At 34.5% G+C, this 13,471-nt stretch overlaps 1 protein-coding gene across 1 annotated transcript in view; it reads right to left on the reverse strand.

The window, feature by feature from the left end:
- Window positions 1-7,973: 7,973 nt before the first annotated feature.
- The window catches only part of LOC121409923 (atrial natriuretic peptide receptor 1-like), a 49,152-nt gene continuing 43,654 nt past the window's right edge, over window positions 7,974-13,471 (reverse strand). The window contains exons 19-22 of the mRNA XM_041601708.1: window positions 12,589-12,763; window positions 10,179-10,277; window positions 8,986-9,077; window positions 7,974-8,060 (exon numbers count right to left, since the gene is read on the reverse strand). Of these exons, the coding sequence (XP_041457642.1) occupies window positions 7,974-8,060; window positions 8,986-9,077; window positions 10,179-10,277; window positions 12,589-12,763 (453 nt within the window). The remainder of the gene's footprint in view (window positions 8,061-8,985; window positions 9,078-10,178; window positions 10,278-12,588; window positions 12,764-13,471) is intronic.

Genomic DNA, 13,471 nt, shown 5'->3' on the forward strand with positions numbered 1-13,471 from the left:
GTTATTCACGCTTTGTGATATGTTTTATCCTATAACATTTAATATCATTTTCCATATGTGTTCATTGTTTTAACACTTGCTTGTATGATATTCTTATGAAAACATGGAATGAATTAAATCAAATCAATCATTTTTTCGCTTTGTTTTAAATTATCCTTAATTAATCTTTAATCGTAATTAATGTTCGAATCAATATTCGATATTGTCTCTTTTCTTTTCTCTTCATATCAATGACATTTATTTTTTGTTGGTTTCTTTATTTGTTAACTGTGTAGTTTATAATGCATATGTAAAGACAATGACATTGAAATATTCTCACTTAACTCATTATTTTGTGAGAATTTATTCACATTTACATTAACTTGGATTTCGATTAAACAGACGGACTATAGAAGTATTTCATGAAAGTTGCTAGCCTTAGGTCTTTCCCGTTCGAATTTTAATATAGTAACCATGACCTTGTCTAGTCTGTCACGAGAGGAAATTGATAAAACAAAGGCATGGGGACCAGGGATATTCTACTCTATTTACAGGAAACCTTCAAAGTGATTTTTAGAATATTAACTTGTATACTTCTTTATCATCAAATACTGTCGGAAACTTTCGAGAAAGGTAGTATCACCTGTGAAGAATAAACACCTGCTTATTGATAACCTCAACCATTGATGTCCTATATAGCTCCACGCTTTCATAATAAGCCCGCCAAAGACATGAAAGGAAGTAATCGTTTGGTATAAAGTAGTGTCTAACTGTGATTTGAAGGGCCTTTACTGTTTCCTTTGTTCTACTTTATCAATAATGATGCCTAATAGCTACCTGATTGTCAAAAGACAATGTTCAACTTCCGCTTTTAAGGTGTTGTCTCTTGGAATGTAGTCCTATGGCGCAAAGCTTTACTTTAATAGATTTTATTCCCAACAATAAGTGTGACATTCGCCACATCAATGGAGCATCGGCCTCTGGCAATTTTTCACATTTGAAAACAGATTATAAAATCTTGAAATATTTGTTCTAGTTACATTTTGCTCTCAAAGTATAATTATTCAACCCTTGAATAATCATGATTCACTTTTTGTTGCTTTCTTCTTACCTCGAGCAATCATGGACTGAGTCTTAATAGATTCATGTCATAAACTGTATTCTGACCGAAAAGAGATTCTGTGTCTTTGCGTGAAGCATTTTCGTTCTCATGGTTCTTTGTTTTTCTCATGGTAGACAGGAAAAGTTTGTACTGAAAAAATATGTGTGATTTTTTTTCTCCGACTTGTTTTGTATAATTACCATTGAAATGTAAGGATGAAAAGCGAAATCAGAGATATAATAACATTAAATATACCTTCTTCATCAAGGATGAAAGGAGAAGAAGGGAGGAGGTGAACGGAAGAGGGATAGAAAAGGAGGGAGAAAGAGGAGAGAGGCATTTGGGAATGGAATCCCCCTACGAAATCCTGCAATAATATTCTTTGGAATTATAGCTCATATCATGCACTAATTTCATATTTTGTGTTTTAAACTTCCGTGAAATGATAATTATTTTCTCGCCACCTTTTAATAACATGCTATATGCACTAATATTCTAACCAATAATTTATTTGATTGTCACTTATAACTGTAACTCGATCATAACATGATAAGAGGCACATTATAAATGATTGTAAGGTAAATTTTGCGGGTTTATATCACACTATTGTCTGTCTCACAAATTTAATATCCACATTGATAGTATGTCAACACGAGCGGGCTTTATGTACCTATTAATTTTCAAGGTTTGCGTGACTGTCTCTTTGTTTTATAGATACATAGCACAAGCAAATTCTATCAAATAAAAAGGCTTCTGTCGAAAATAACATAAGATTATATCCTACTTCAGGTATATTATGTTACGAATATGATCTATTTCCCCCATATGAGTACGGTTATACTGCTGATTCTCAGTGAACTAACCCACTAAACTTTCGAACGGCTTGTTTTCTTTACACACTTTTATACTGTTTCCTCAAAGGAAATTATTGCTAGATCATAGTGAATGTTTCAATTCCAATATGTACATGTATATAATGGCTGCTATCTTCTGTGACGTAATGAGTCAAACATTAGAGGGCACAGACATGGCGTATGGGGCAACAGCGAAGGATTGGTCTTTTCATACAAAAAGAAATTGTGATAGATTTGGACGTAACATTCGGAAAATAACACCATAATCAACCATTTTCTGTCTATCTCCTTTTATTTCTTATTCGTGAAAAATATGGAGTCCATGCCCCAAAGTCCCTATCTGTACGTCAGTGCTGCTATCTTTGCTTTCGTAAAACAAGGGCGGCGCCAGTGTATTTTTATTATAAATAAATAATAATAATTGGATTTATACAGCGCTTTTTCCAGAGGATACAAAGCGCTGTTGATGGCATAAGACAAGTTAAAGTTTGTGGTTATATAAGTGTGTTTTGAGATGTTTTTTGAAGAGGTCAAGAGAAGAGAGGTTTCGAAGAGATGGAAAAGATAGAGGGAGTTGTCATGGTAGGACCCAGACTTTTTTTTTTTTTTACTTGAACACGACCCTGCCTATAACACCGAACAAGGTGGGAGGTTATCCACCTTTCATGCTGATATGGAAACCCCATAGTCATGAGTCATTCAATTAGAAGCATTGTTGTCCAACTGTCCAACGAATAATTATGAAAAAGGGAATGCTTATTACAGGAAACTTGATCTTATGACAGTCACCTTGGCCGAGGAGGTATTAATGACCACACCCATTAGATGAAAAGTACCTTACTTTTTTGCTGATATAGACCACTGATGTATTAAATTGCATTTTCATTTATGATATTTGTACTTTATATCTGTATTTCATTTCAATTTCTTAAATGTTAAACAGAAAATCTTTGGATAGATTATGCCCCCCCCAAAAAAAAAAAATAGCATTTACTTCTACTTGACCATGCACTCAGTTTACTCATATTTACCTGTTTTCCTATTGCCTCACGAGGATGTGTTGTAATTCATCGTAAATTTACTTCAAAAGTTTACCCAATCAATTGTTTCCTGAAACACCGTTGAGGCTCGCGTGTTCTATCGAGGCATGTGGGATGTTTTAATACACACCCCCAGATTTAAAGCTTCCTGCTCCGATGGTCAATTGCCTCAATCTTCAAAATATTGAATGTGGCTGAAAGAAAACCTATTGCTATAGAAATTTCATTGCGTTATTTGTCATCCAAAATATATGCTATGCATTTGAGCTAATTGATTTGAAATCGTGTCAGTTTTCTTGTGACACATTCAGTTGGCTTTGATGTTAGCCGCAAAAGTTCGTGATTTCATGGAAATATGGACTTACATGGGTTCTCTCCAGCTAATAACAAAGCCATCTGAAGCTGTCACAAGAAAATATGATTTAAATCTTATAGCTCAATTGTATTTTAAACAAAGTCGCAATATTTTCCCGTCTCATCCCACATCTCTCTGACTCTCTCTCTCTCTTTCTATCTCTCTCTCCCTCCCTCCATTCAAAGTTGTGTTGTTTGTTTGTCAAAATTTAGTGTTTTGGGAATGACGAATCTTTTACGAAAGGTTATTTTTAAAGCACAAGTTTATGTAATTAAAAGTATCAAATTGTAACTTTCCTTTAAAGACAGAAACACTGAACACTAACAAGAGTTGGAAGTTTAGGAAAGGGGACAAAAATGTTGTGTATCGAAATAGCGGTATACATAATTATTATACGACTGACCAGTCCTAAAACGTTTGTATGTGTTCCCATTATAAAACCACAATGTCATTATAACTTGCAGCATCATTGCTTGGTCTATCAGTTGCCCATGGTAACAACCAGAGCGCATCATCGGCATGTGTTTAGATAAATCTAGCGTGGCCTTGGCATTGAGTATATACAGGAATTATACACTTGACTAGCCCTCTTCCGTCTTCTTTATTAGGTAAAGCACGCCGGAAGATAGAGCTGTAATGAAAGTTAGAGATGCAAGCATGTGCCAATGATCAGTATGGGATTTTAGAACAGAAGTTGATCTTATTTCGAAAGTTAGTGGTATACTACTACTACCTGTACTACTACTACTACTACTACTATTACTACTGCTACTACTACTCTTTCTGCTGCTGCTACTACTACTACTACTACTACTACTTCTACTACTACTACTACTACTACTACTACTACTACTACTGCTACTACTACTCTTTCTGCTGCTACTACTACTATACTACTACGTCTTCTTCTTCTACTACTACTATCTACTACTACTACTATACTATTGCTGCTACTAATACTATACAATTAACTACTTTTTTTCTTTTCCAGTATCATTCATTAAAGAGGTGGTCCTACCTGAGGATATTTATATCTCAATAGAGTAGGGGAGATTGGGGTTAGTTGGAACACGGGGTAAGCTGAAACATTGTAATTTTCTTTAACACCTATAAATAAATCTATGCAACACTGCCCCCTATTTATTGTCATCAGCAATAGTCATCCACCATATTACAGCAACACATGTGCAACAAACCTGGTGAAGTTAGAACGGATTTTTTTTTTAATCTTCTGAGCTTTTTTTTCTTTCAGAAATGTGCTATTATCTCAAAGAAGTTTATAGATCAAGTTGGCCATTTGTGAGGTATAATATACACTTGCACCAAGCTACAAAATAAGGTTATTAATAATATGCCATGGTGAAATCCCTTTTTTGTGCTGTAAGCTTGTAAATGTCACATTGGCCTCTGGGGTAGGTTGGAAAAAAATTGAAGGGGATATTTGGAACAGCAAATGTGTTGGTTTTAAATCTCAACTGCAATATATTTAGTAATTAGTTGCCAAATTAATTACCCAATGTATTTTTTTTACATGTTAGGTGCATTTTATAGGGTACGGTACCACACTTTAATTGTTCGTATCTCCTGTTTGACAATTTGCATTAGTTCTTAGCATAATTTACCTTTCGATTTATTCAGTTCTGACCTTTAATTGTTATTGTATGCTACAGTTAAATAGTTCAAAGTACAGTTAAATGTGTGTGTTCCTATAATCATCCCCAACTTTGCCCCTACCTCGAATCTGTTAAAAATGTCAGAACAGCCCTGAAAACATAGTTATCTAAATTGTACCTAGCCTCAACAAAATGAACTCATCCACACTTCTCTTCCACTCCTTTGTTTTCTCAAGCGCATACAGACTATTTGTTATGTGCTATACAAAAACTGAACATTCTTATTTTTGTTCCAACTAACCCCATTGTCCCCTAAAATTCACATAGCAAATGCTGAAAATTTGATCAAAATCGGATAACAAATAACGAAGTGATTGAATTTTAAAGAGTGGCATTTTCCGGTGAAACAGTTCGAGACATGTCTTTATGAATATTCATCAGGTGGGCTGATGATGTCATATCGCCACTTGTTCTTTTGTATTATACAAATATACCAGGATTTGAGAAAGTTTAGTGAGAATTATTTATCCGAGGTTGGACGTGCAATCATTATTTTCTCCGAGGGACATAGCCCCGAGGAAAATAGTATTGCCAGTCCAACCGAGGATTAATAATTCACTAACTGTTTTCACAAAATATTGATGAAGTTTAAGATTGAATAACTTCTTTTAACGATTTTGTTGAAATTTTCAGCATTCTGCTCTGTGCATTTTACTCTATTTATTTACTTAAAAATATTTTCAGCACGGACCATCCCATTAACAGCAAACTCATCTCCATCATCAAGCACCGTCATAATCATCACAAAAGTTCTCCTCATCATTACCACTTCATGCATTTCCTTAAAAACGGCAGACTAGCAGAAAGAAATCAAAGAGTATCAAATCGCCTATAAATCTCATTTACAATATAAGATTTATTAAGACCTATCAATCACAGTGGACAGTAGTTTGTACTCAAATACAATTAAAAGCCAAATCATCTCTAATGAAATAAGTTAGGTGTATACACTTTAACAAACTAACTTTACACTGAGGTGTACACATGCACAATCTGCTCTTTGAGTGGTGCTTTTATGCTTTCATGTGCCTGATGCAATTCAGAATAGACTCGTAAAAAATCTACATTTTCCCCAAAAAATCAGAAATCAACAATAGTGCAATGCTTAAATTGGCAAGTCAAATATGTCTTATTTAAAGGTAAAGTATTGATGATCTATATACTCCAATGAATGAATAGTATTTTATGTAAAGCTATTTAGCAATACAAGGTGTCATTCTGAAAGATCATTTTCAAACGTCTGATAAGTTTGTTCGTTTACTCTTTCTAATAACATCGAAACATCAAATAACAGTGTACATGGGATATGATAAATTATTCTAATAGATTCACATTTCACGGAAATCATTATTTACAATACTACGACGCACTATGATTAAAAAAAACCTACTTTTCACCTGGATATTATTATTCGTGCACGCAAGTACTATTCACCACAAATTGAATTTGTTACATCTATAACACTGTAATCATAGTCTCTAGTTTAATTCACATGTACCTGCTTCAAATGTATATACAATGTATTGTACCTTGTTTTTAAGAGATGTGAAATAAATGAATTTGAATTCGCCCACTTATTTACTTATTTAAAAATAATAATTAAGCAATATTGACTGGTCTCGGGGCGATACGACATATATCGATCAAACTAGATTTATATCGCCCAAGTCGCAGACGAGGGTGATATCAATTTAGTCTTAAGCAAGCAATAATGTAATAAATTTGCCCTGCTCAGATGTCTGATACGCTTAATAATAGTAAATATCATTCGATACACTTTACATCAAAGTCATGTCATTAATTTAGCGGATATTTTGAGAGGTTTTGAACCTTATTGTATAGTCTCCGATTGAGCGTTTGATCAGCATTTTGTCGACAACTTTCCTTATATTTTATTGGCTTATAAGGACGGTAGGAACGATCGGATAAAATAGACTTTGTCGGATAAAACATCTGACACGTCTTTTCATACATCGGACATATCGGAGTGCTTATGTATTAAGGCAAAAAAAGAAAAAGAACACAAGAAGAAAAAAAATGGGACTGGCCCCCACATTTACCTAGAGAAAGTAATGTTTTTGATGAAACTGATATTTTACTAAAACCCCTCAAAAAATGTTTGGAAATCTGCGTTTGGCCATTAATTGCTCCCAACTACCAATTTTACACAGTGCATATCTAATAACATTCAAAAGATCATTCAATTCTCTTTAAAATGATACCATGCTTGTTATGATAATACCATCACGAAAAGATCAGGATTCAAAAGTCTGATTAATCGAAAAGCTTCAAAACGAGCAGTAATCGTCATGAAGGTCAATAAAGAACAGATCTTTTGCATGTGTCAATAGAGATGAATATCCATTCAAATAAAGACACTTGTACATCCAGTGCACAGTATCGGAATATTACTTCGATTGTGTGGAATACGTATAGATCTAATTTCTGAGATAGTTTTTATGAAAAAAACACATTCGTAGCAAATTATGTAAAATGTATTTAAATAAGACTTTGCGTTAAAAGCTGTATCGTCAAATACAGATTGAAAGACATGCCTATTCTGGTTGTAATGCCTTTGACCCATATACACTCAGAAGGCGGATGAAGTTAAGGAAGTTATTTTTTACATGAATGCAATTTCCTTACCTGCATAATTACATGTAACGAATACACGTAAACACATCAACTGCATGAAGAACATCGATCGAGAATTAAATAATAATAATCCATGATCAAGAGTGATTTGGAGAAAGAGGGAGTAAACAATTAATAATACCCCTACCATTAATTATTAAATGCTCGCTGTTTGAATGACTATTATAGGACAATCAATGACAAATGATCCATTTTAATCATACATGTAACTACTTAGAAGGTGCAGATCTCTAATGGGAAACAGAAGCATTTTGTTTTGCTTGTCAGACCCACCGCCCCACCCCCATTGGTATCCTAGACCGCCCTTACTTCTTCTTAGACTTCAATATCAGGAACAGAGTGGGTTATAAAGCTTGTAGATGCTTGGGCAGTCAACCAATATGTTCGTTGAGAGCCTTTACCCTGCAAGGAGAAAGGGGAACATCATTAGGTGTTATACACCGCGACAGAAAACAGGACGCAAAAACAAGAGAAACTGTTTTTGCCGAATGATCGCGTCGTGAAAGTTAAAAACTTAATTTAAAACTTCGTGTAGGGTATTCGAAAGCTGCTTAATGTCAATGATAAAAAAATTAACATCATTTCATTTAGATTTCATATGAGCGGCATTATATTCAAGACTATATAGTAATGATATCCATAAAAACGGTTTCCTCATCTTAATTTAAACACAACTTTCCACTACCAAGACCATTTTCTACTGATAGCTTTTCCTGAATTTAAAGTATTACAATATATTCATATTTTCTTGTTAAAAAGTCTGCGAATAATAATCGTTTTTATAACTGTTCAGATAGTGACAAAGATTTTGCTGCCAGAACTTTGTATTGCGGATTTTGCTGCCAGAACTTTGTATTGCGGATTTTGCGAAAGACTTGTAGTACCCTCTTAAACTCGCAATTAATTTCAATGACAAAATAAGTAAAAGGTAGAGTAGCAACCATAATTCACTATAGTTTAGCATGTACATAGCCCGGTACATAGCTGACAGAATAAATGAGGAAAGAAATACGTATATATAAAAGTGAATCCATTCCCTTTCAATGACTTAAGGAGCAAAAAAATGTGTTAATTGTGTTTTTATTGTAAACAGGGCGCGAGGATCTTTCAAGCTTTCAAGCTGTCTGTGATCCAATTACGACCATAGGCCATCCGGAGCTAAACAGAACAAGTGTTACTTAAAAAAGAAATTTTCCTTCGAATTCCTGCATCTGATACTGTTTGAATAAAGACATTTTTTTTGTTCCTTGAAACATTGCCAAAATCTTCAATAATACTTGGCAAAGCAAAACATTGGTAAGATGAGAGACACACAAACAACCATTACCTTCAGGACTACCTCACCACGGGGTTCTGTCTCAAAGTTCTTGAACGTATCAAGCAAAGTCTTTGTCGACTCACTAATGTGAACTTTCATTGCTATGAAACAGAAATAGTAAATAGTAGTTATCATAATGATATATAACAAAACGACATCTAACGCTTTTCATCTTGCATTTGAAAGGAATAAACCCATGTTCTACGATAGTATCGAGGAAATATGATACTGAAGACATTTGGCGACTGTCGCCCCCCCCCCCCGTGCTCATCCCGGTTCATTGATGCTGAATTGAATATCTCTCTCGCTTATTATAATTCTTTATTTGGATTATATTGTTTTGTCATTTTCAGTATCAGTAACTCTAATAGCCAAAATAGTGATTCAGTCTTCAAAAAGCAAAATTAAATTAATAGTCTAACTGAGAGAGTAACTATTTTATTTAATACTGTTGAAATTTCAAATGAAGTGAATATAAATCTGTTAAATATTCAAATTGTAAATTTGAATAAAAATAGGATACAATAGTTCTTTTGACACATTTTGTTCAGACTGCTTGGAGGTTTCACCGAGATTGCACAGTATGCACATCTCATGCTTATGTGAACCTTGAACTTCAGACGTTATTTTCTCCTTATTTTTTTAAAGATCTCACTGAATTTGTTTTTAATAAATTTTGACAGGTTATGCATCACTTAATTGCTTAGAATGCGTTTCGTTTATTTTTAACTCAGAAAAATCTCAAAAGTCATATTAGGTGACTTATTGTTGCTTTGGATGTGGCTGGTTACAGAATTTTTTACATCTCTTTGATGGAAGACAAAATGACCATTGTTGTTGCCTATAGTTCAAGGGCCGTGCCGAGAATCGAACCCCAGACTTCCATAGTGTAGTCAGGTGCCTATGACAATGGCACATGCTCAACGTCATTCTTATTGTTATTATTCAATCATTTTACTTCAATTTAAATAAATATTGCGTTAAAAATACTCCAGGCAACATGAATCGCCTATCAGTTATGATCAGTCAGCGTTATTTGCAACCACGCAAAAACTTGTTTCGTCCCACTGACTCTATATGCCATTCGAAATAATGCATCAATTTGGTCAGTCTGGGTCTTTTTCGTGTGTTTGAATGTGATATAACGTTATATCATGACTCTAAAAATTAAACTTTAATCATAAGAGACACAATGGGTTTACCTTGGCCTGTAGACTCCATACGTGAGGCTGTATTCACCGTATCTCCAAAAAGACAATACCTAGGCATACGTAGACCTACCACACCTGCCACGCAAGCACCTGCATATTGTTGGGGTTTAATTTAAAAAATATACATTGATTAAAGGGATGGTCCCGGCTGAAAATACTAATACATATCTAAATAAATAGAGTAAGAGTCACTGAGCAAAATGCTGAAAATTTCATCAAAATCAGACAACAAATAACGAAGTTATTGAATTTTAAACTTTATCAATATCTTGTGAAAACATTATGCGCGTCATCATGAATATGATGATGCCATATCACCCACTTTCCTTTTTTTCTTGTTATCACATGAAATCACATTTGATTCATTTTTTCCATACATGTGTAAATGATCTTTTTCCATTATGATGAAATAAGTTGCGGCAATAAGTAACTAAGTAACTTGATCATTATTTTTTGTCAATCCAACTGCTATAGTTCTTAGTAGAAAATTGTGAATAAACCTAATTTCATATAGTAAAATACAAAGAACAAGTGGGGATATGACATCATCAGCCCACCTAATGAATATTCATGAAGACATGCCTAGAACTGTTTCAACGGAATGATGCAAAACTTGAAAATTCAATCACTTTGTTATCCGATTTTGATCAAATTTTCAGCATTTTGCTCTGTGAAGTTTACTTTATCTATTGAGATATAAGTATCTCCAACCTGGATCACCCCTTTAACCTTGAATGATCATATTTCGTAATATTATCATGGTAAACACGTGGTTTTGTAGTAGTAGGAGGAGGAGGAGTACTAGTCATGCTAGTAGTACTATAGTAGCAGCAGCAGTAGGAGTAATAGAAGAAGAAGAAATAGAAGAAGTTGAAGAAGAAGAAGAAGAAGAATTAAGTAGTTACTACTTCTTCTTCAACTACTACTTAGTAGTAGTATATACATGTAGTAGTAAGAGTCGTAGAAGTAGCCGTAGTAGTAGTAGTAGTAGTAGTAGTAGTAGTAGTAGTAGTAGTAGAAGTAGTAGTAGTAGTAGTAGTAGTAGTAGTAGTAGTAGTAGTAGTAGTAGTAGTAGTAGTAGTAGTAGTAGTAGTAGTAGTAGTAGTAGTAGTAGTAGTAGGAGTATAGTAGTAGCAGCAGCAGCAGCAGTACAATAGTATATTATAGCGGTATTAGCATTAGTGGCGATCCCGGGGGCGGGGGTCGACTTCTCCCTCCCCCCTCCGAATTCAGAATTGTGTACAACATGCATAATCGGAGAGAGTCGTCTTATCTCATCCCCACCCTCGAAAAAGTATCAAGAAATCTCCGCAAATGATTACCCATATAGTAGAAGTAGTAGATATGGAAACAATAAGTCATTTTGGAGGGCAAATAGTGCTTAATAGTAATTGTATCTTATATTTTATAAGAAGCCTTTTCCTATCGTCCCAGACATCGGTGATGTAATGTACTAAAGGAATGGGCAATCTACTTGGTGATAAGTACATCTGGTGATGAATTAACGAGGCTAATATATTTTTTAATAACAATAATGGTTTTAAGTATCGATTTTACCTTAATTTCCCCTCTTCCATTTTATGTATCCTTATCTCTATTTTTTCATTTTCATTTAAGCCATTTGCTTTTGTGAGCGTCCGATCTAGATCTATCTAGCCAGAGCAGATAATATTGTGTGACAGACATACAGTACTCAACGTACTGATATTTCAATACTGCATGACTTCCTTGAAGGGTGAAATATGTTTGAGACATGTTAGACTTAGTCATATATATACCAGCCTGTTCAGGTTCAAGTTTCAAGTTTCCTTTACTTCATTTCGACTCAACATATTACACAATTATGAAATAATATCCATACAAATCAATACAAGGGAATATACAATGTAAGCAATGCAACGATTCAGCCTGGTGTCCCCTAAACCTGACTATGTATTCTTGTTGGTGGGAATATTAAATCATACGGATTATGCAAACACCAGTTTTCGTATAAACACAGTGAAATGAATTTAATGGTTTAGAACAAAAAAAAGTAAGTAAAAACCCCAAACGCAATCACACACATTATACCACAAGAGGGCAGCATTTCGTCCTACTTTGATTTTATGAGAACTTCAAGGTCCCAACCACTGCATGTACAAAACCATGGACTTAAGTCCACGATAAAACTAAACAGGATTCCCAGGGTCTGTTTCTTTGATCATAGTGAGAAAAAAATCATGATTACCTTCCCCTTTTTTATCTTTATCTAATGGTTTGAAGTCTAGTGTACTACTATCTCGTAAATAATTTTTGTTTGGATTGTGCCAAAATGTCCTTTTTGTCCTTTTCACATGTATTAAATAATCAACACACAAGCCTTTGTGGAAAGAATTGCTGGTATTTGACCCGGACAGTTTACCTGAGTGAACTCCGACCCTGAGAAGGAGTTTCTCTTCCGGCTTATGTCTGATTCTGAATTTATATGCTTCCCTGACAAGAGACAGTGCCATAGAAGCAATCTCCTTGACGTGTTGAATCCCATTCCTGATAGGTAGACCAGACACCACCATGTACGCATCACCGATTGTCTCAACCTAGAAAAGTAACCATCGTTGGATTTATAGTGTTTGCTTCGACTAATGTTGCAGTAACATACGAAACCGATTCCAAATCTGACCGATGTCAGCAGTATAAGGGATTATGATCACATTTATTTCCTCATATAGAAATAAAGGCTTATGTACAAGAAAATGCTCCTTGCTAAATTTTATTTCTCCATTAAAACAACGATTAAGCTTCTACTAACCTAAAACAAAATTATTTCTCCTTATTGTGAAGAGCAATGCAAGTGTTAGAAGTAACAGTTGCGTTTGCTCAAAAAAAATCGCAAGTCGCGTTGAGTTAAAAGTTGCGTTTGATTGCAATGCAAGATAAAACGAATGAATCTTGATTTTGATCAGAATTTTCTGCCATTACTGGTTTATACTAGATAGGGGACATTAGGGCACTATAGTGCCATATTTTGGCTCGCTCACAGTGCTCGCTCAAAATGGTTGGCTCAATGCCCAACTGGATACCACTGTTGATGAATAGCTTGCTTGTATTAAAGGAGATGAGAGCAGAGATGGTAGAGGAAGAGGAACACAATCATATTCGCCATTTTTCATCTAATATTGAAATCCCTTGGCCCTTTTTTTTATTTTACCCGGGTTTGATCCAGAGATTACCTTTGAGCAAGGAATTCTATTTAAATTACTCTTTTTACTTGCATCAGTTGAATGGAAATATTTTAATCATACATT

The sequence above is a fragment of the Lytechinus variegatus genome, chromosome 3 (genome assembly GCF_018143015.1).
Source record: "Lytechinus variegatus isolate NC3 chromosome 3, Lvar_3.0, whole genome shotgun sequence".
Classification (NCBI taxonomy): domain Eukaryota; kingdom Metazoa; phylum Echinodermata; class Echinoidea; order Temnopleuroida; family Toxopneustidae; genus Lytechinus; species Lytechinus variegatus.